Raw genomic sequence first — 18,877 nt, 5'->3', positions numbered from 1 at the left:
TGAGCCACGGTGCCCGGCCTATTTATTATTTTATTTAGAGATAGAGTCTTTCTTGCTCTGTTGCCCAGGCTGGAGTGAAGTGGCATGATCACAGCTCATTGCCGCCTAACTTCTGGGCTCAAGCAATCCTCCTGCCTCAGCCTCCTCAGTAGTTGGGATTACAGGCCAGCACGACCATGTCCAGCTAATTTTTAAAAATTATTTTTGTAGACACTGCATCTCATCATGTTGCCCAGGCTGACCCCCGGCCTCAAGCCATCCTCTCGCCTCAACCTCCCAAAGTGCTCGGATTACAATCTTGAGCCACGAGGCCTGGACCTCAAGGTTTGTTTATAATAATTATAAAGATTTTCCTGAGTTTGTTTTCCTTTGATTTTATTCACAAATAAGCCTTTCCTCATGGACTGGTATCAAAGACTCATCCTAAAAATAGGATTAGATTTTCAAACTTTGTTCTTTTTTTTTTTTTGAGACAGAGTCTCGCTCTGTTGCCCAGGCTGGAGTGTGATGGCGCGATCTCAGCTCACTGCAACCTCCGCCTCCCGGGTTCAAGCGGTTCTCCTGCCTCAGCCTCCCGAGTAGCTGGGATTACAGGCGCACGCCACCAGGCCCGGCTGATTTTTGTATATTTAGTAGAGACAGGGTTTCGCCATGTTGGTCAGGCTGGTCTCGAAATCCTGACCTCGTGATCCGCCCGCCTCGGCCTCCCAAAATGCTGGGATTACAGGCGTGAGCCACCACACCCGGCCCCAAACTTTATTCTTTAATAGTACATTTTGACGTGAAAAGGTTTACTTAATTTCATCACTTGGAAGCTTAAATGTATTCTCTTTAAGAAACATGTTTAATACTTTTTTTTTTTTTTGGTGGCGGAGTCTTGCTCTGTTGTCCAGGCTGGAGTGCAATGGCACGATCTCAGCTCACTGCAACCTCTGCCTCCTGGGTTGAAGCAATTCTCCTGCCTCAGCCTCCTGAGTAGCTGAGATTACAGGAGCCCACCATCTCGCCTGGCCTTTGAAAAAAATTAATAAAAAATCTAACATCTTAATATTCTTTTACTTTTTTTGAGACGGAGTTTCGCTCTTGCTGCCCAGACTTAAGTGCAATGGCACGATCTTGGCTCACTGCAACCTCTGCCTCCTGGGTTCAAGCGATTCTCCTGCCTCAGCCTCCCAAGTAGCTGGGATTACAGGATCCTGACACCAAGCCCAGCTAATTTTTGTATTTTTAGTAGAGATGGGGTTTCACCGTGTTGGTGAGGCTGTTCTCGAACTCCTGACCTCAGGTGATCCACCCGTCTCAGCCTCCCAAAGTACTGGGATTACAGGCGTGAGCCACCACGACCGGCGTTAATATTCTTAGGGTAGTACTTAAAAAAAAAACAAAACAAAAAAACACAGTCTTTCTAATTTTAATGCCCACCCCCCATCCGCTTTTTTTTTTTTTTTTAAAGAGAAAAAACTTTTTTTTTTAGACGGAGTCTACCTCTGTCGCCAGGCTTTAGCGCAGTGGCGCGATCTCGGCTCACTGCAACCTCCGACTCCCTGGTTCAAGTGATTCTGTGTCAGCCTCCCGAGTAGCTGGGACTACAGGCGCGCGCCACCAAGCCCAGCTAATTTTTGTATTTTTAGTAGAGATGGGGTTTCACCATGTTGGCCAGGATGGTCTCCATCTCCTGACCTCGTGATCCGCCCGCCTTGGCCTCCCAAAGTGCTGGGATTACAGGCGTGAGCCACCGCGCCCCACCGAAACTCCTATTTTGAAGAAGCATTTACTTCAAGTTCTGTAATTCCTTCAGGCTCAGCTTCAGTTTCCTTTTGTTAAAGTAAAATTACATCGAACACTTACTATTAAAAACAAAACAAAACAAAAAGCAGATCTATTGAATCACAACGTCCTGGGGCGAGCCTGGTCATGTGAATTTTTAAAAAAATACATGTGATTCTGAAGCACTTATTTAAATAATGACCTTTCAATAAGTGGTGGGTTCCGTTCATGGGAGAATAGGAAGCTGCGTGAGTGGCAGAGGCAACAAGTTCGAAGAGCTGCGGGACGTTCCCACTCTCTCTGGTGTAGCCTTGGCTCACCGAGGCGCGCAGGGAGTGGAAGTGCCTGAGGATAAAGGTGTATATGTGCGAGTCTGAGATGATGGAATTGCTGCTGAAACTTCGTCCCCTTCTCTGCCCTCGGCAAACTTATTGGGGGTCGGGGAGCGCGTGGGGTGCGAGAGAAGAGAGGCAAGTTAGGATAGGGAGAGCGGCTCTCTGGCGGGTATCTTAACAAAGGGCTGAACTGACTAAGCATGGCCGGGCTGCCTCCCGGTCTCCCGAGGAAGCCCGCTTGCTGCTAGGGAGGGCTGTGCCTCCGCGGCGGTGGCTGTCTCAGCCGGCAGTAGAGACGCTTCCAGCTTAGCCCCGACAACCCCTTTAGGCCTAGGCACGCTCTTTCACAAAGCCAGGGGCTGTGAACTCTGTCAAGGTTCCCAGGTCCATCGCAGTCACCAGAGAACAGTAAAAGCTCGAGTCAACTATGAGGCACATCCTGCAAAAGAACTGTCTGGACCAGAGTAAGCGTTTGAGTTTTAATTGAGAATAAACAGGTAGAAAATGCTTCCCTCCTCTCCTTTCACCTTGTATTAGGTAACAATTTCTGCCTTAAAAAAGACGGAGACGAGCGGCTCCGCATTTCGAATTACTGGGACTTGGAGCAACAGCCTATTGCAGCGTAGTTTCCGCTTCTTGTCACATGACGGGAGCCAGCGAGCCACGCCTTTCCACCGCGACTCCCCGTGGGTCCGCAAACCGACACGTCACTCCTCGGCCCTCAACCAAACTGCTTGGGGCGCGTTCTTTCCGCGCTCTTGACTCCTACGCGCCGGCCTATGACAGCTCGGCGGGAGCATACAGACCCGCCTCTAGACTGCTAAGTGATAGCTGTAATGACCAATTAACAACTGGAATCGCAGCCCGGTTTGCGCCTCCGGATTTGACAAACAATTCCGGGATCCTATCGCTCTCCCGAAGCGTCCTATTGGCCTGGAGCCAGCCAACGGGGGAGCGGTCCGGGAGGCTGACCCGGCTGCTGCCAGGGTTGGGTGCGCCGCTGAACGGATGGCTGAGGGAGCCCCGCGGATCGTTTAGGAAAGCCGGCCAGGTGAGAAGGCCGTAGAACGTAACTTGAAAATCAGCGGCAGGTACAGTCCATGGCGTTGATGGGGCTGAACGAAGTGCAGGAGGCAAAACTCTAAATGGGGTTGGAGAGCAGAGCTTAGGGCCTTGCAGAGGAGAGGGCGTGGGGCGTGGTGTGGGGGCTTCCTGGATGGAAGGATGTGAAGGTCTGGGGAGGGAGGGTAAGGTGGGTCTTGAGGACAGAGCGTGGGAAAGACTGGGTCCTGGGACTAGTTATGGAGGGGAAGTCGCGTAGGATGCTGGGGTGATGAGTGTCCCGCGCTGAGGGGTATCAGAGATGGTCAGTTCTTTGAGAGTAGGAAGAAGAGGGAGGTGGGACCCGCTGGAGAGACCAGAAGGGAGAAGAGAGTAAAAGGTTGTGAGAGGGTGTGGAAACGTGTGTAGGAAAACGGGGCTGGGGAAATTGCAGTCTGGGAAACTAGAGGTAGGGTGGCAGGAGATGCCACAGTTTGCAGGGCACAGTTGAGGAGAGCAGATTGGTAAGTGTTTTAAGAAAGGTGTCTTTGCTCTTATTTGCTTGGCGGTGTGCGAAAGTGACCAAAGAGCACGAGATGAAATCTCCCTTACGGCCCTGCCCTAAATGACTAGCTCGTTTACTCAGTTTTCAGGTAGAGATCCTAGCAGTCTCATTTTGGTGTGTGGCTTATATCAACGCAGTGGTGTTAAGTTTGTTCCTATTTCAGGCATTCCAGAAAACAGCTGCAAACCCTGAGAGATACGGCTGGATTGTTGACCTCCTGGAGTAGTTAGGCCTTTATTTTTAGTTGCAAAATAAGGTTTCCCTTTGGGACTATACTTAAACACATTTCTAAAACTGCTCTTCTGGAGCAGTTAATTATGGAAAACATGCTTGACTTCTCAGTGTTGGGGCTAGCATTCTATATGCCTTCCACCTAGTCCAGTGTTGTTGCTGTTGTTGTTTTTCTCCTTTATTCCAATAATAGTGGGAGAAAAGATTCACGGAGGAGGACAGACAAAGGTCTGTTAAGAGATACACAAGTACAACTAGACAGGAATAATTTCTTGTGTTCTATAGGATAACTATTATTAGGAGTATAATTAACAAAAATACACAATTTATTGTATATTTTCAGATAGCTAGAAGAGTGGATTTTGAATATTCCTAAGACAAAAAAATAGGTCGGGCACAGTGGCTGATGCCTGTAATCCCAGCACTTTGGGAGGCCGAGGCAGGTGGATCACGAGGTCACGAGATCAAGACCAGCCTGACCAACATGGTGAAACCCCGTCTCTACTAAAAACAGAAAAATTAGCAGGGCGTGGTGGCACGCGCCTGTAATCCCAGCTACTCGGGAGGCTGAGGCAGGAGAATTGCTTGAACCTGGGAAGCGGAGGTTGCACTGAGCCGAGATCGTGCCACTTCACTCCAGCCTGGTGAAGGAGCGAGACTCCGTCTCAAAAAATAAATAAATAAATAAATAAATAAATAAATAAGGTGAAGAATCTACTAATTATCCTGACTTGATCATTACACATTATATACATGTACCAAAGTGTCACACTGTACTCCATAAATATGTACAATTATATGTCAGTCAATAAGAATAAAAGCAAAACGTCTTGAACGATGTTACATATCCTTTGTTATAGTCGTTATAACTTAGCCTTTGATCACCTTGTAATTTTAGAAAGTAGGGCCAGGCGTGGTAGCTCATGCCTGTAATCCCAGCACTTTGGGAGGCTGAGGTGGACAGATCATGAGGTCAAGAGATCCAGAACACCCTGGCCAACATGGTAAAACCCCGTCTCTACTAAAAATACAAAAATTAGCTGGATGTGGTGGCGCACACCTGTAGTCCCAGCTTCTCAGGAGGCTGAGGCAGGAGAATCGCTTGAACCCAGGAGGTGGAGGTTGCAGTGAGCCGAGATGCCACCACTGCACTCTAGCCTGGCGACAGAGTGAGACTGCGTCTCAAAAAAAAAAAAAAAAGAGAGTAGTACTGTCTTATACAAGAATAACTAACCTATGGTAGATTAATGCTATATTGCTATATAAATAATTCATATCTGTCATGTGATTTCCATTTTGAACTGCCTACAGATAGTGTCCCTCAACATTTTAATCTACTTTTTTTAATCCCCTGACTCTTCTGCTTCAGTAGGAAAAATTCGTTTTCTTTCCCTCTAGATGATCATCTGATGCCATCAGACTGTCTCTGTGTAATTTAATCAGTCTCTTAAATCAGCATTGTCAGTTACAGAGATGCCTTGAGAAAGATGATTGGAAGCGGGTATAGATCTGAGCAGTCGTTACAGTCTGATATATGGGATTGAGAGCACAGTGGATCTGTGTTTGTGTACCTCCTCCTGTTCGTGAGTGCATGATTGTACCTGCATTAGTTATCAGTTATGCTCTTAGTTGACCCGACAGCCCCATTGGGATTTGGAAAAGAAAAAAGTTTATAGCCATTCAGTTGAAGTTTAAATTTAGGGCTCGAAATTGTGTTGATTCAGTCGTGACTTCTATTTTTCCTCTTAATGCCTTTCACTTTTTTTTTTTTTTCCTTTTTAAAGAGAGGAGGTCTGGCTCCGTTGTCCAGGCTGGAGTGCAGTGGTGTGATCCTAGCTCACTGCAGCCTCCAACTCCTGCCTCAGCCTCCTGAATAGCTGGGACTGCAGGTGCAGACCACAAGCCTGCATAATTTTATACAATTTTTTTTGTGGAGATGGGGTTTTGCTGTATTGCTCAGATTGGTCTTGAACTCCTGGCTTCAAGCGATCCTCCCTCCTTAGCCTCCGAAATTGCTGGGGCTTGCACTTCTGGTCTCATTGTTCCTGCCTTCCCCCCCACCCCCCATACAGTCCTGCCTTTTCCTGAGTGCTCTCTTTCTCCATTTTATTATTTTTCAGTATTTCCAATCTTTCCTGTTTATTTTTTATCTCTTCCTTGTGCTATACTATTGCTAATTGTGCTTATGTACTTGTTAGCTGTGAAGGAGTGGGAAATAGAATTATGGATGGTTTATTCTGACCACTCCATTTTAGTCTTGACACATAGACCTGACTTATGCCTACTTCCTTGCAAGTTGATCATACTTTAGGCCAGGCTTGGATATTAGTCTTAGCCTTGACCCTCCCTGGTGTTTTTGCTAGCTCTTATGTCCTTTATGATTCCCTCTCGTCATAAAATATGAAAATTAAGTAAATTGAAGGTGTTCAATATCTTGTGGTCTTGACTTTTTCATTTTAGCTGATCGTCGTGTGTTGCCACCCATTCATGTCAAGATGACTAAATTTGGATTTTTGCGATTGTCCTATGAGAAGCAGGACACACTTCTGAAGCTTCTCATTCTGTCAATGGCTGCTGTATTATGTGAGTGTGCATGTGAACCTCTCTTTGGGGATAGAAAGAAGAAAGTCTAGAAAAAAATTGAAAATCGCTATCTTAAAATGCCTTGTTCTTTTTAGCAGATTGTTATGTTTTTCCATTCCTCATCAGTATGATTTTATGAAGGCAAAATAAAAGGAATATAAAAGTCAGGGCTATGGGCCATGCGTGGTGGCTCATGCCTGTAATCCCAGCACTTTGGGAGACTGGGGCGGGTGGATCACTTGAGGCTGGGAGTTTGAGACCAGCCTGGCCAACATGATGAAACCCTGTCTCTATTAAAAATACAAAAACTAGTTGAGTGTGGTGGTGGATGCCTGTATTCCCAGCTACTTGGGAGGCTGAGGCACGAGAATCGCTCAAGCCTGGGAGGCAGAGGTTGCAGTAAACCGAGATTGCACCACTGCACTCTAGCCTGGGCAACAGAGCAAGACTCTGTCTCAAAAAAAAAAAAAAAGAGGGCTATGATCATCTTTGAAATAATGGGAAGCATGCTGTGCCAATTCTATTTTCTCACAGGGCTGAAAGTGATATTGGGGACCCTTGGATAACTGATTTTTGTAAAAGACAATTATCTTCAATTTAGGTGCCTCCTATAGTATTTTCGAAAGTCTCTTGAGAGTTTACTCTGTATTTTAGATTTTCTGGCGCTTCATGAGTCCTAGGTATAGTTTTGCTTGCCATACCTATTACTTTGCTCCAAGGTTAAGTTTAGTTATGTGTGTATGGTGGGGGAGTCAGCATATATAAAAGATGACCATGTAAGTTGAGTTTGGTATTAGTAGGTGAATGTAATGTTATAGGCTTTTATAGTTAACTGTGACCTATGAAAGTGGAAAATGCAGATGCCATTGTCAGGGGAAAGTAAACTTCTCTTGTTTCCTTTATGTGGGGAGAGATGGATAAAGACTTTATTCAGGGATTATTTTATATTTTCTGTGACCTCTCTACTGGATAATACTGTCTTCATTATAATACTATATCTGCTGTTCTTTCATGGCACATTACCAATAAAATATTAACTCTCTGGTTTTTGCAGCCTTCTCCACTCGTCTCTTTGCTGTCCTGAGATTTGAAAGTGTTATCCATGAGTTTGATCCGTGAGTACCTTTGCTTGATCTGGTATTATTTCCTTTGGGAGGCATTCAGGTTCATGGGTTTCAGATTCAAATTTCAGTCAGCTCTCAGTGATAGAGATGTGCTTTCAGTACATTTAACGGAAAAAAAAAAACCTTAAAGGCTTCCAAAGGAGATAATTATCTCCTTTTAAGACCCATGTGTTGGAGTCCAGGCACAGTGGCTCACACCTGTAATCCCAGCACTTTGGGAGGCCGAGGTGGAGGGATCACTTGAGCTCAGGAGTTCGAGACCAGCCTGGGCAACATGGTGAAACCCCATCTCTCAAAAAAAAAAAAAAAAAAAGTGTGTGTGTTGGAATTGACCAAGTCTCTGAAACTCAAAAAATGTGAGAAGCATTGCTAGTATGTCTGCCTATCACTTAAGATCTGGCTAGGCTAAGAGAATTCTGGCTGCTCAGTTTGGTAAAAGTTTGCAGATTGAAGGAAAGGGTCCTGGTGTGTATTCCAGGCTCAGAAGAGAATCACAAATGATGAACTTGAGATTCATGACATTTTGCTGTTTGTTTGTTTAGCAATTTATGTGATAGAAATTGGGCTTCTTAGTTAAATTCTAGGGCGATGAAAAAAACTCGAAGTTATCAGTTTGATTAGGAATTTTGTTCAATAGATGAAAAAGATATAGTGGAAGTCCTTAGTGGTATTAATAACTAGCAGTTACTTTGTTCCAAGTGCTAATTTGCAGATTATCTCTAAATCCTTTCAGCAACCCTTTAAGACGTAGGTACTATTATTCCCTTCTTAGAAATGAGGCGACTCCACTGGGCACAGTGGCTCACGCCTGTAATCCCAGCACTGTGGGAGGCCAAGGCGGGCGGATCACAAGGTCAGGAGTTCGAGATCAGCCTGGCCAACACAGTAAAACCCCATCTCTACTAAAAATACAAAAATTAGCTGGACATGGTGGCATGTGCCTGTAATCCCAGCTACTCTAGAGACTGAGGCAGGAGAATCGCTTGAACCCAGGAGGTGGAGGTTGCAGTGAGCCAAGATCGTGCCACTGTACTCCAGGCTGGGCTACAGAGTAAGGCTCCATCTCAAAAAAAAAAAAAAAAAAAAAAACAAAAAAAAACAAAAGAAAAGAAATGAGGAGACTCAGGCTGGGAGTGGTTATCTAAGGTTGCTTATTCAGTACATGGAGAAACCATGATTTGAATGTTGGTTTGTCTGACTCCAGAGACTGCAGTCACTGTGTTATATTGCCTAAAGTTAAGGCTTATAACGAATTTGGAGGGGCAAAATCATAGGTTCTTGAAATATTATTGATATCTTAAAAATAGTATATTCAGTCTTGTGGAGTATTGATTGAAAATGCCTGCCTCTATTTGCAAATTTATAATTTTGTTTTTGTGTAGATATTTGAAAGCATTTTGGAAGCATTACAAATATTCTGTTTGGGGCCTCCCAAATTCAGTTTATATTTTTTCTCATGAATGAGGAAACATGTCCTTTCGTTTTTTCTTTTTTTGTTTGAGATTGGGTCTGACTCTGTCACCCAAGCTGAAGTGCAGTGGTGTGATTACGGCTTACTGCAGCCTTGACTTGTGGGGCCCAAGTGATCCTCCCACCTCAGTTTCCCAAGTAGCTGGGACCACAGGCATGTGCCACCATACCTAGCTAATTTTTAAAAAATTTTTTGTAGAGATGGAGTCTCACTATGTTGCCCAGGCTGGTCTCAAACTCCTGGGCTCAAGCAATCCTCCCTCCTCAGCCTCCCCAAGTACTGGAATTACAGGCATGGGCCTCCATGCCCAGCCTCCTTTTGTTTCTTGATCCCAATCTGTTAGGCTTCTTTCTCAGACCCTCTGAATGAACAAATATTGATGTTAGATAATCAGGGAATGCAAGAGCATCTGCTTTGTCGTCAAGAGCTGCTAGGGAACATAAGGGACTTGGCACTTCCTTTTGCAGAGGAGGAAACTGATTCCCAGAGTGGTGAACGCAGTCCAGACCTATTCCTACTAACTTATACTTCCTCTGTCACTCTGCCTCTCTTACTGGTAGGTAAAGGACACAATTCTGACACATACTGATGTCTGCAACCCTCATCTCTTCTGTTTCTGACAGTCACCAAAATAACATCAGTGACAAACAGAAAGAGAGATTTCTGCCATCTGTTGCTTCTGTTTACTTCAGCTTTCAAAACTTGACTGACCAAGGAGGAAATAGGGTTAGAGAGGTGGGCAGAGAGGACGGTTAGTCATGATTATCCATAGTAATTAAACTGTCTCTAGTTTGAGACTCTTTTTGTTTATTTTTGTCTGTCTTCCTTTTTTTTGGAAACAGGGTCTTGCTGTGTCACCCAGGCTGAAGTTCAGTGGCTCAATTATGGCTTATGCAGCCTCAACTTCCTGGGCTCAAGTGATCCTCCCACCTCAGCCTACCGAGTAGCTGGGACTACAGGCACGCGCCACCACGCCTGGCTAATTTTTGTATTTTTTGTAGATTGGGTCTTGTCATGTTATACAGGCTGGTCTCAGACTTCTGTGCTCAAGCGATCCATCCACCTCTGCCTCCCAAAGTGCTGGGATAACAGGCATGGACTACTACGCCGGCCTCTTACTTATTTTTATTTATTATTATTATTAATTTTTTTTGAGATGGAGTTTCGCTCTTGTTGCCCAGGCTGGAGTGCAATGGCACACTCTGAGCTCACCACAACCTCTGCCTCCTGGGTTCAAGTGATTCTCCTGCCTCAGCCTCCCAAGTAGCTAGGATTACAGGCATGTGCCACCACGCGTGTCTAATTTTGTATTTTTAGTAAAGACGGGGTTTCTCCATGTTGGTCAGGCTGGTCTCGAACTCCTGACCTCAGGTGATCCACCCGCGTTGGCCTCCCAAAATGCTGAGATTACAGGAGTGAGCCACCACGCCTGGCCTTATTATTATTATTATTTATTTTATTTTTTGAGACAGGGTCTTGCTCTGTCACCAGGCTGGAGTGCAGTGTCATGATCAGGGCTCACTGAAGCTTCAACCTCCCTGGGCACAGGTGATCCTCTTATTTCAGCCTCCTGAGTAGCTGGGACTACAGGCGTGTGCCACTAAGTCCTGCTGATTTTTGTATTTTTTTTTTTTTTTAGAAACAGGGTCTCGCTATGTTGCCCAGGCTGATCTTGAATGCCTGAGCTCAAGTGATCCACCTGCCTTGGCCTACTAAAGTACTGGGATTACAGGTGTTAGCTACCTCATCCAGCCTTCTTTCTTTTTAAATAAGAAACTTAAGGACTTATATATTTTGGGCCTAAAGAACTATCTTTCCATTTATAGCTCTTAAGCATTTTATATCAAATATTTTTCATGTGGTCTACATATCTGTGTATCTTTCTATATTTTTTTGAGAAAGGGTCTTGCTCTGTTGCCCAGTCTGGAGCACAGTGTTGCGATCATGGCTCACTGTAGCCTTGACCTCCTGGGCTCAAGCAGTCATCCCACTTCAACCTCCTGAGTAGCTGGGAGTATAGGTGTGTGCCACCATGCCTGGCTAATTTTTAAAAAATGTTTTGTAGAGACGGAGTCTCACTGTGTTGCCCAGGCTGGTCTTGAACTGGGCTTAAGTGATCCTCTCGCCTCAGTCGTCCAAAGTGCTGGGCTTACAGGCATGAGCTGTCATGCCTGGCTGGAATCTATATTTTTATGCTACTATGTAGGTGACATAAGAAGCATTTTAGATAACCACATGAGTAGACCTTGTTAAAAGTTTAAACACTGATTAAGAAAGTTGTGTTATGAAGTAGGTTAAAATTTTTTCATCCTGCATATAATGGTATACCAACATCTTTAAAGATTCTCATCAGTGGAAATTATTCACGTGTCTTTGTGTGCGGTATAGATTTTTAAAAATATGTTCCTGTCACTTGAAAGCCAGAATCTGGCCAGGCATGGTGGCTCATGCCTGTAATCCGAGCACTTTGGGAGGCCAGGGCAGGTGGATCACCTGAGGTCAGGAGTTTGAGACCAGCCTGGCCAATATGGTGAAACCCTGCCTCTACTGAAAATACAAAAATTAGCTGGGCGTTGTGGCGAGCGCCTGTAATCCCAGTTACTTTCAGAAGGCTGAGGCAGGAGAATGGCTTGAACTCCGTAGGCAGAGGTTGCAGTGAGCCAAGATCGTGCCATTGTGCTCCAGCCTGGGCAACAAGAGCGAAACTCCGTCTCAAAAAAAAAAAAAAAAAAGCCAAAATCTATTGGTGCCCACATCTCAGTGGCTTTGTCTTCATGGTGCTTGAATTCTCTGACCGGTCCTAATGCTTACCACATGTCAGCTTGATGAAGTATCCCATTTGATTGCTTTGTTACAATGTTAGGCTCCAGTTTCTTTTTTTTTTTTTTTTTTTGCACACAAAACAATAAACATTCTCCAAAAGTACATACAAACAAAAAGATGCATATCAAACATATTAGGAAGGCTGCACATGGGAAGACCGGGAATAGAAATGGGGGGTGGGAATTAAAATAAATGAGAGAGGGACTTTGCATGGATCAATGATAACAACTCAATCCTCTATTTGACAAAGAAGAAGGAGAAGGAAGAGGAAGAAAAAGAAAGTGGGATAAAGGATCAGAAAGGGAGGAAAATAGAAAAAATTAGAGTATGACTCCAGGGTAGACCTGCCTTGCCGTCGCTTGGTTGGTTGGTTGGTCAGTTGTAATTTTTCACATGTTTCGCCATGTTGGCCAGGCTGGTCCCGAACTCCCAGCCTCAAGTGATCAACCCGCCTCGGCCTCCCAGAGTACTGGGACTACAGGAGTGAGCCACCATGCCCAGCCCCCACATTGCTTCTGGCCTCTGTGGTAGACCTCCCAGACGGGGCGGCCGGGCAGAGGCGCTCCCCACATCCCAGACGGGGCAGCCAGGCAGAGGTGCTCCTCACTTCCCAGACAGGGCGGCCGGACAGAGGCGCTCCTCACATCCCAGACGGGGCGGCCGGCAGAGGCGCTCCTCACTTCCCAGACGGGCGGCCGCGCAGAGGCGCTCCTCACTTCCCAGACGGGGCGGCCGCGCAGAGGCGCTCCTCACTTCCCAGACGGGGCGGCCGCGCAGAGGCGCTCCTCACTTCTTCCCAGACGGGGCGGCCGGGCAGAGGCCTCCTCACTTCTACCCAGACGGGGCGGCCGGGCAGAGACGCTCCTCACTTCCCGGATGGGGTGGCGGCTGGGCAGAGATGCTCCTCACTTCCGGATGGGGTGGTGGCCGGGCAGAGGGCTCCTCGCTTCCCGGACGGGGCGGCCGGGCAGAGGCGCTCCTCACATCCCAGACGATGGGTGGCCGGGCAGAGGCGCTCGTCACATCTCAGACATGGGTGGCCGGGCAGAGGCGCTCCTCACTTCCCAGAAGGGGCGGTCGGGCAGAGGGCTCCTCACATCCCAGAGGGGCGGCCGGGCAGAGGCGCTCCTCACTTCCCAGACGGGGCGGCCGCGCAGAGGAGCTCCTCACTTCCCAGACGGGGCGGCCGGGCAGAGGCGCTCCTCACTTCCCAGACGGGGCGGCCGGGCAGAGGCGCTCCTCACTTCCCAGAAGGGGCGGCCGGGCAGAGGCGCTCCTCACATCCCAGAAGGGGCGGCCGGGCAGAGGCGCTCCTCACTTCCCAGACGGGGCGGCCGGGCAGAGGCGCTCCTCACTTCCCAGACGGGGCGGCCGCGCAGCGGCGCTCCTCACTTCCCAGACGGGGTGTAGGCTCCAGTTTCATTTCCTTTTTATTTATTTTTTTTTCTGAGGCGGAGTCTTGCTCTGTTGCCCAGGCTGGAGTGCGGTGGCGATCTCGGCTCACTGTAACCTCCGCCTCCCAGCTTCTAGCCATTCTCCTGCCTCAGCCTCCTGAGTAGCTGGGATTACAGGCACGTGCCACCATGCCCAGCTAATTTTTGTATTTTTAGTAGAGACGGGATTTCACCATGTTCGTCAGGCTGGTCTCGAACTCCTGACCTTGTGATCCACCTGCCTCGGCCTCCCAAAGTGCTGGGATTACAGGCGTGAGCCACTGCACCCGGCTCATTTCCTTATGAGAGAAGCAGTGCTTTAGTTGAGACAAGCATGGAGATAGAAGTAAACAGACTTATGGTAGAGTAAAATGATTTTCATGGCATAATATTTGATGCTAAACTGATTTTTCATTGAGTAATGCTGAATTTCTCAATGGTGTATCCTGAGGAGCAAAATTCACCACAAATTTACAACAAAGTTTATTTCTTGCTATAGGTACTTTAATTATCGGACTACCAGGTTCCTGGCTGAAGAGGGGTTTTATAAATTCCATAACTGGTTTGATGACCGAGCCTGGTACCCTTTGGGACGAATCATTGGAGGAACAATTTACCCAGGTAAGGAGACCAGATGTGTTTTTTAAAAAAAAAACAAAAAAACCACAAATATTTGTATGCTAGAGAACCAGTTTCTTTTCTTTTTTTTTTTTTGAGACGGAGTCTCACTCTGTCACCCAGGCTGGAGTGCAGTGATGCAATCTCGGCTCACTGCAAGCTCTGCCTCCCGGGTTCACGCCATTCTCCTGCCTCAGCCCCCTGAGTAGCTGGGACTACAGGCGCCCGCCACCCCGCCCGGCTAATTTTTTGTATTTTTAGTAGAGACGGGGTTTCACCGTGGTCTCGATCTCCTGACCTCGTAATCCGCCCGCCTTGGCCTCCCAAAGTGCTGGGATTACAGGCTTGAGCCACCGCGCAGTTTCTTTTATTTCTAATAGCTTTGTCTTGTGACACTTGTAATTTCATCCTGATTACAGGTTCCTAAAAGTGCATCTTATATAAACAGGAGTACATTTGTAGTAGAGTGGAGATGGGTGGTTTTTATACATTCTAGACTTCTGATTGAATCCTTAGGAGAGAAATTTATAGGCTTACTGCAGTTGCTGTGTTAGTATTTCTGGTGATTTGTTAAGACTTTAACATAGTCACTTTATTGTATCTGGGATTTTCCCTTTCTTTTTCCCTTAAGTTCTGGTAAGACAACCTAATGGAGTTTCTTCTTCCTGTTACAGGTTTAATGATCACCTCTGCTGCAATCTACCATGTACTCCATTTTTTCCACATCACCATCGACATTCGGAATGTCTGTGTGTTCCTGGCCCCTCTCTTCTCCTCCTTCACTACCATCGTCACGTACCACCTTACCAAAGAGCTCAAGGTGAAGGATTTGGGGTGACAGGAGGCTTGGGAATGAATGTTATTGAGCCTCTCTAATAAATGCTGGAGGGTGGGGGACAGAGCCTTAGAAAGGAAGGGAGCCAGAGGGTAAAGACAGCTTTTACTGGGCCAGATTAATTGGGTTCATTCCAACCCCTTTCTGGAATATGTGTTTTTTTTATCATTAGCAACTGTTTGTCCTTATGAGAGTACAGTTGAAAGTGAAATGTAAATTGCTACATGAAGAAAAAAAACCATTTAAATGCAAAATGTGAGGTTTGGATTTTGAAGTCCTCACAATATAAGGGAGAGGAAAAAAACACAACATGAAACATTCCAGGGGAGAACAAAAAAAAAAAAAAAAAAAAAGGAACATTCCAAAATGGTTAGTTTTTCCTACCAGGAATGTACTCAGCAATCATTTGTTGATTTAAAAAAATTTTTTTTTTATTTTAAAATTCTTAAACCATTTGGCTTCCGTAGTAGACTCCATAACGCTGACTCTCTTTTTCCAGGTTTCAGCATTGCTGACCTTGGCTTCCTAGATGCTATTCTTAGTTTGTGCTGTGGTGTTAGAGAGATACCTGAGAGGTGATAAACTAGTAGGGGGTTTGGGAAGCCTGAATTTAGTTTGGAAAACTTTTTCATCCTTCTCCTTGCTGCCCTTTCCCAAATTTGACTCTTTCAACAGACAAGTCTTTACTTTTTTGGAATGTGGCTTATATCTGTTCCTTTCTCCTGAGCTCAAAGGGTGCCTGGTGATATTTAAGCTTTATTGCCTAAGCTCCTGGCATCTTCAGTTTAGGTAGATTATCACTTAGCTTTCTTGGCTTTTTAACTGAAATCATAATTTTCTTCCTTTGATTGTCCTTGCATGGCTTTTAGAGGTGTGACTGGTGTTCCAATGATATACAGATATTGTTAGGGTTAGAGACTTATGAGCTTGGGGAGATTGGTAGCCAAACAGCCCATTCTGGGACAGCATTGATGTTTGACATCTCACTTGATTTGTCTGTCCTCAGCATATGTGTTTTCAGTGTCAGGTTTGGTGTCATCATGGGGAATTGGTCATGAAGTTTTTAGCTTTCTTGTGCTGTGAGCATTTCTAGCATTTCTAACATCTCACATCTACCTTCGATATTGTTGGACTGTTTTCTGGGCCCCTTATAAAGAGAATGGACTAGTGGATCCTCTATTCTTTCTCAGCATTGTATTGGTGTTAAAGTCTTACTACCTTTTTTTCTTACAGGATGCAGGGGCTGGGCTTCTTGCTGCTGCCATGATTGCTGTAGTTCCTGGATATATCTCCCGATCTGTGGCTGGCTCCTATGATAATGAAGGTAAGACTTTTAAAATGCTGAAGAAGATCTTCTCGCCTCATTATCCAACAGAGCTTCACAAAGTGCAGTCTATGGTTTAGCAATAATAAAAATGGTAACTGGGTGAGAAGATTAGAAATGGGCAGGAACGGATCTTGGACAAGCTCATGTTCTCTTCCCATCATCCTTTCCAGAAAGGTAGTTGGTAACTTTTCTTACAAGTCTTTGGTTCATCTCTGCAGTCATAAAATAGTTAACTGTTGTTTTAACATTATAATCATTTGCTTTATTTTCCTACATAAAGGGAATAGATGTCCTTAAAATTTTAATGACTTATTGACTTATTTTCAATTCAACATACATTTGTTTAATGTTATTGGGAAAACATAGTATTAAGTGTTAGATAATGAATAAGATTACTTTGTGCATAATTATAAGAAATTAAAGAGATAGATAATGAATAAGGTTATATTGACCCATCATCTATTAAGGAAGATTAAAATGGACATATAAATATAACTCCAGTGACAGGAGATAGTACTATGTGCCATGATAAAAATTTGAACAGAGTACTTCAGGAATGTAGTGAAAGGAGAGATTTGGGGCTGTGCTTGGTGGCTCACGCCCTGTTATCCAGTACTTTCGGAGGCTGAGGTGGGTGGATCATTTGAGCTCAGGAGTTTGAGACCAGCCTGGGCAACCCTGTCACTATAAGAAATACAAAAATTAGCTGGGCATGGTAGTATGCGCCTGTAGTCCCAACTACTCTGGAGACTGAAGTAGGAGGATCACTTGAGCCTGGGAGGTTGAGGCTGTAGTGAGCTGTGATTGCCACTGCACTTCAGCCTAGTAATAGAGCAAGACCCTGTTTTTTTTGTTGTTGTTGTTGTTTTTATTTTTATTTTTTTAAGAAAAAAAAAAAAAAAAAAGCAGATTCGGGAATCAAGGAAGGCTTTCTGGAAGTGGCTGAGGGTCAACTAGGTCCTGAAGTTGGGACTTCATTAGGGAGATATCAAGGAAAGGGGCAATTGGGGCATGAGTATTATATGTTAAGACATAGAGGCAGGATGATGAATGATAGTATAAGATGTCTTTAGAACTATACTAGCAGGATGTTCAGTGCTTGGAAAGAATGATAATAATGGCCAATATTTACTTAATGTTTATTATATGCTAGGTACTCTTCTAAGTGCTTTACAGGCATTAATTATATTTGTTTTCAGAACACTTTTATGAAGTAGATATTCTTCTTACATGAAACTGAAACAAAAGGAAGTAAATAATTTGCCTAAAATTACACTATTACTTGGTAGTAGATCCAGGCAGTCTGTTCCAGAACAGTATTCTTAATGACTATACTAGCCTGGCCTCTTGTTGAATTTTTGGTGTGTCCTTTCTGCAGGGATTGCCATCTTTTGCATGCTACTCACCTACTACATGTGGATCAAGGCAGTAAAGACTGGTTCCATCTGTTGGGCAGCTAAGTGTGCCCTTGCTTATTTCTACATGGTAACTTTTTCTACATGTTTTTAATTTTTAAAGTTCTCTCAATACTGTATTTCCTATGGGTACTTATTGTTTTACCAACTTTCTTTTCTGGTAGGTTCCCCTAAATTTTTTTCTTTTCCAGTATATTTTTTCTGTTCATACTTACATATACATGTAGACTTCCTTAATTGCTTCTACTTGCTCACATATCCCTAAATCCTCTGTATGATCTTACAGTAGATTGCATTTAGATTAATTCTGAGGCTTGAGTCCCTCTCGTTATGTGATCATGACACCAGCAACCACAAGGGAGCAGGGGATTGAGTTACAGTGATGGGTTTGAACTTGATTTTATATTTTCTTTTTTAAAATTTATTTTATTTTGTGTGACCTGTACATGTAAGGACTTGATTTTCCTGGTTAAAAAAAAAAATCAGTTATTTGAACTCTTTAAGCCATTTGGCATAAATAAAGTTGTAGTTACTATAAGTGTTCTTTAAAAAGTCACAGGTAATATCCTACAATATAGTGGTGGTGGTCTGAGGAGGCATACTCAAAGGAACTGTTTTTTTCTATTCCATCATAGGTCTCGTCATGGGGAGGTTATGTGTTCCTGATCAACTTGATTCCTCTCCACGTCCTGGTGCTGATGCTCACAGGCCGTTTCTCCCACCGGATCTACGTGGCCTACTGTACTGTTTACTGCCTGGGCACTATACTTTCTATGCAGATCTCCTTTGTGGGTTTCCAGGTGAGCCCTTGACTGAGTAGGGTTTTCAGCTGCTACTTTTTCTATGCAGCCCCAACTAGACTGATTTATCTTAGATTCTGTTAAGAATAGCACGACTTATTCACAGCCTTTATATTGAACTACTTGTGTTAATTGAAGCAACAGAATTACTGGTCATTAAAGTTTGCATCCGGGAGTGTGCTAATATTTGCTCCGTGGAGTTTGAATTCCACGGCTCTTACTTTGGCTTTAAGTTTGTGGGAAGGGGAGGGATATTTAGTTGAGTTGAGTTCAGATGAGTGATCAAAGTTAAAATTTCCAGTCCTTTTAATGCAGATGACCCCATGTAGTAGCAGAGAATCCTAATCTTAATGGCATCTAATTGTAAGTGCTTCAGGAAGTAAAGCACAAACCTTTAACCACATTGCTCCACAGGGTTAACAGACAACTGTTAAATCAAAGAATAATGTGGTGTGTTTGATTTCTCTTGTGAAATTATCATGAAAGTGCAAACCTTATCTAGAGGTCAA

The 18,877-nt window shown here is 44.7% G+C and overlaps 1 protein-coding gene across 3 annotated transcripts in view; it reads left to right on the top strand.

Annotated features, from left to right (window-relative positions):
- Window positions 1-3,029: 3,029 nt before the first annotated feature.
- The window catches only part of STT3A (STT3 oligosaccharyltransferase complex catalytic subunit A), a 30,441-nt gene continuing 14,593 nt past the window's right edge, over window positions 3,030-18,877 (top strand). The window contains exons 1-8 of one of the 3 annotated variants that reach the window (XM_003253351.4): window positions 3,030-3,153; window positions 6,400-6,522; window positions 7,577-7,637; window positions 13,873-13,994; window positions 14,666-14,811; window positions 16,060-16,150; window positions 17,532-17,638; window positions 18,204-18,368. In XM_003253351.4, coding sequence (XP_003253399.1) covers window positions 6,435-6,522; window positions 7,577-7,637; window positions 13,873-13,994; window positions 14,666-14,811; window positions 16,060-16,150; window positions 17,532-17,638; window positions 18,204-18,368 — 780 coding nt within the window. In that variant the 5' untranslated portion in view covers window positions 3,030-3,153; window positions 6,400-6,434. Of the gene's footprint in view, window positions 3,194-6,399; window positions 6,523-7,576; window positions 7,638-9,677; window positions 9,768-13,872; window positions 13,995-14,665; window positions 14,812-16,059; window positions 16,151-17,531; window positions 17,639-18,203; window positions 18,369-18,877 lie in introns of those variants that run through there. The other 2 variants (XM_030828923.1, XM_030828924.1) reach the window with 2 other exon arrangements.

Source organism: Nomascus leucogenys, chromosome 15, assembly GCF_006542625.1.
Source record: "Nomascus leucogenys isolate Asia chromosome 15, Asia_NLE_v1, whole genome shotgun sequence".
Taxonomy (NCBI): domain Eukaryota; kingdom Metazoa; phylum Chordata; class Mammalia; order Primates; family Hylobatidae; genus Nomascus; species Nomascus leucogenys.
Note: the sequence above shows the minus strand (reverse complement) of the source record. Positions and strands in the feature narration are given on the sequence as shown.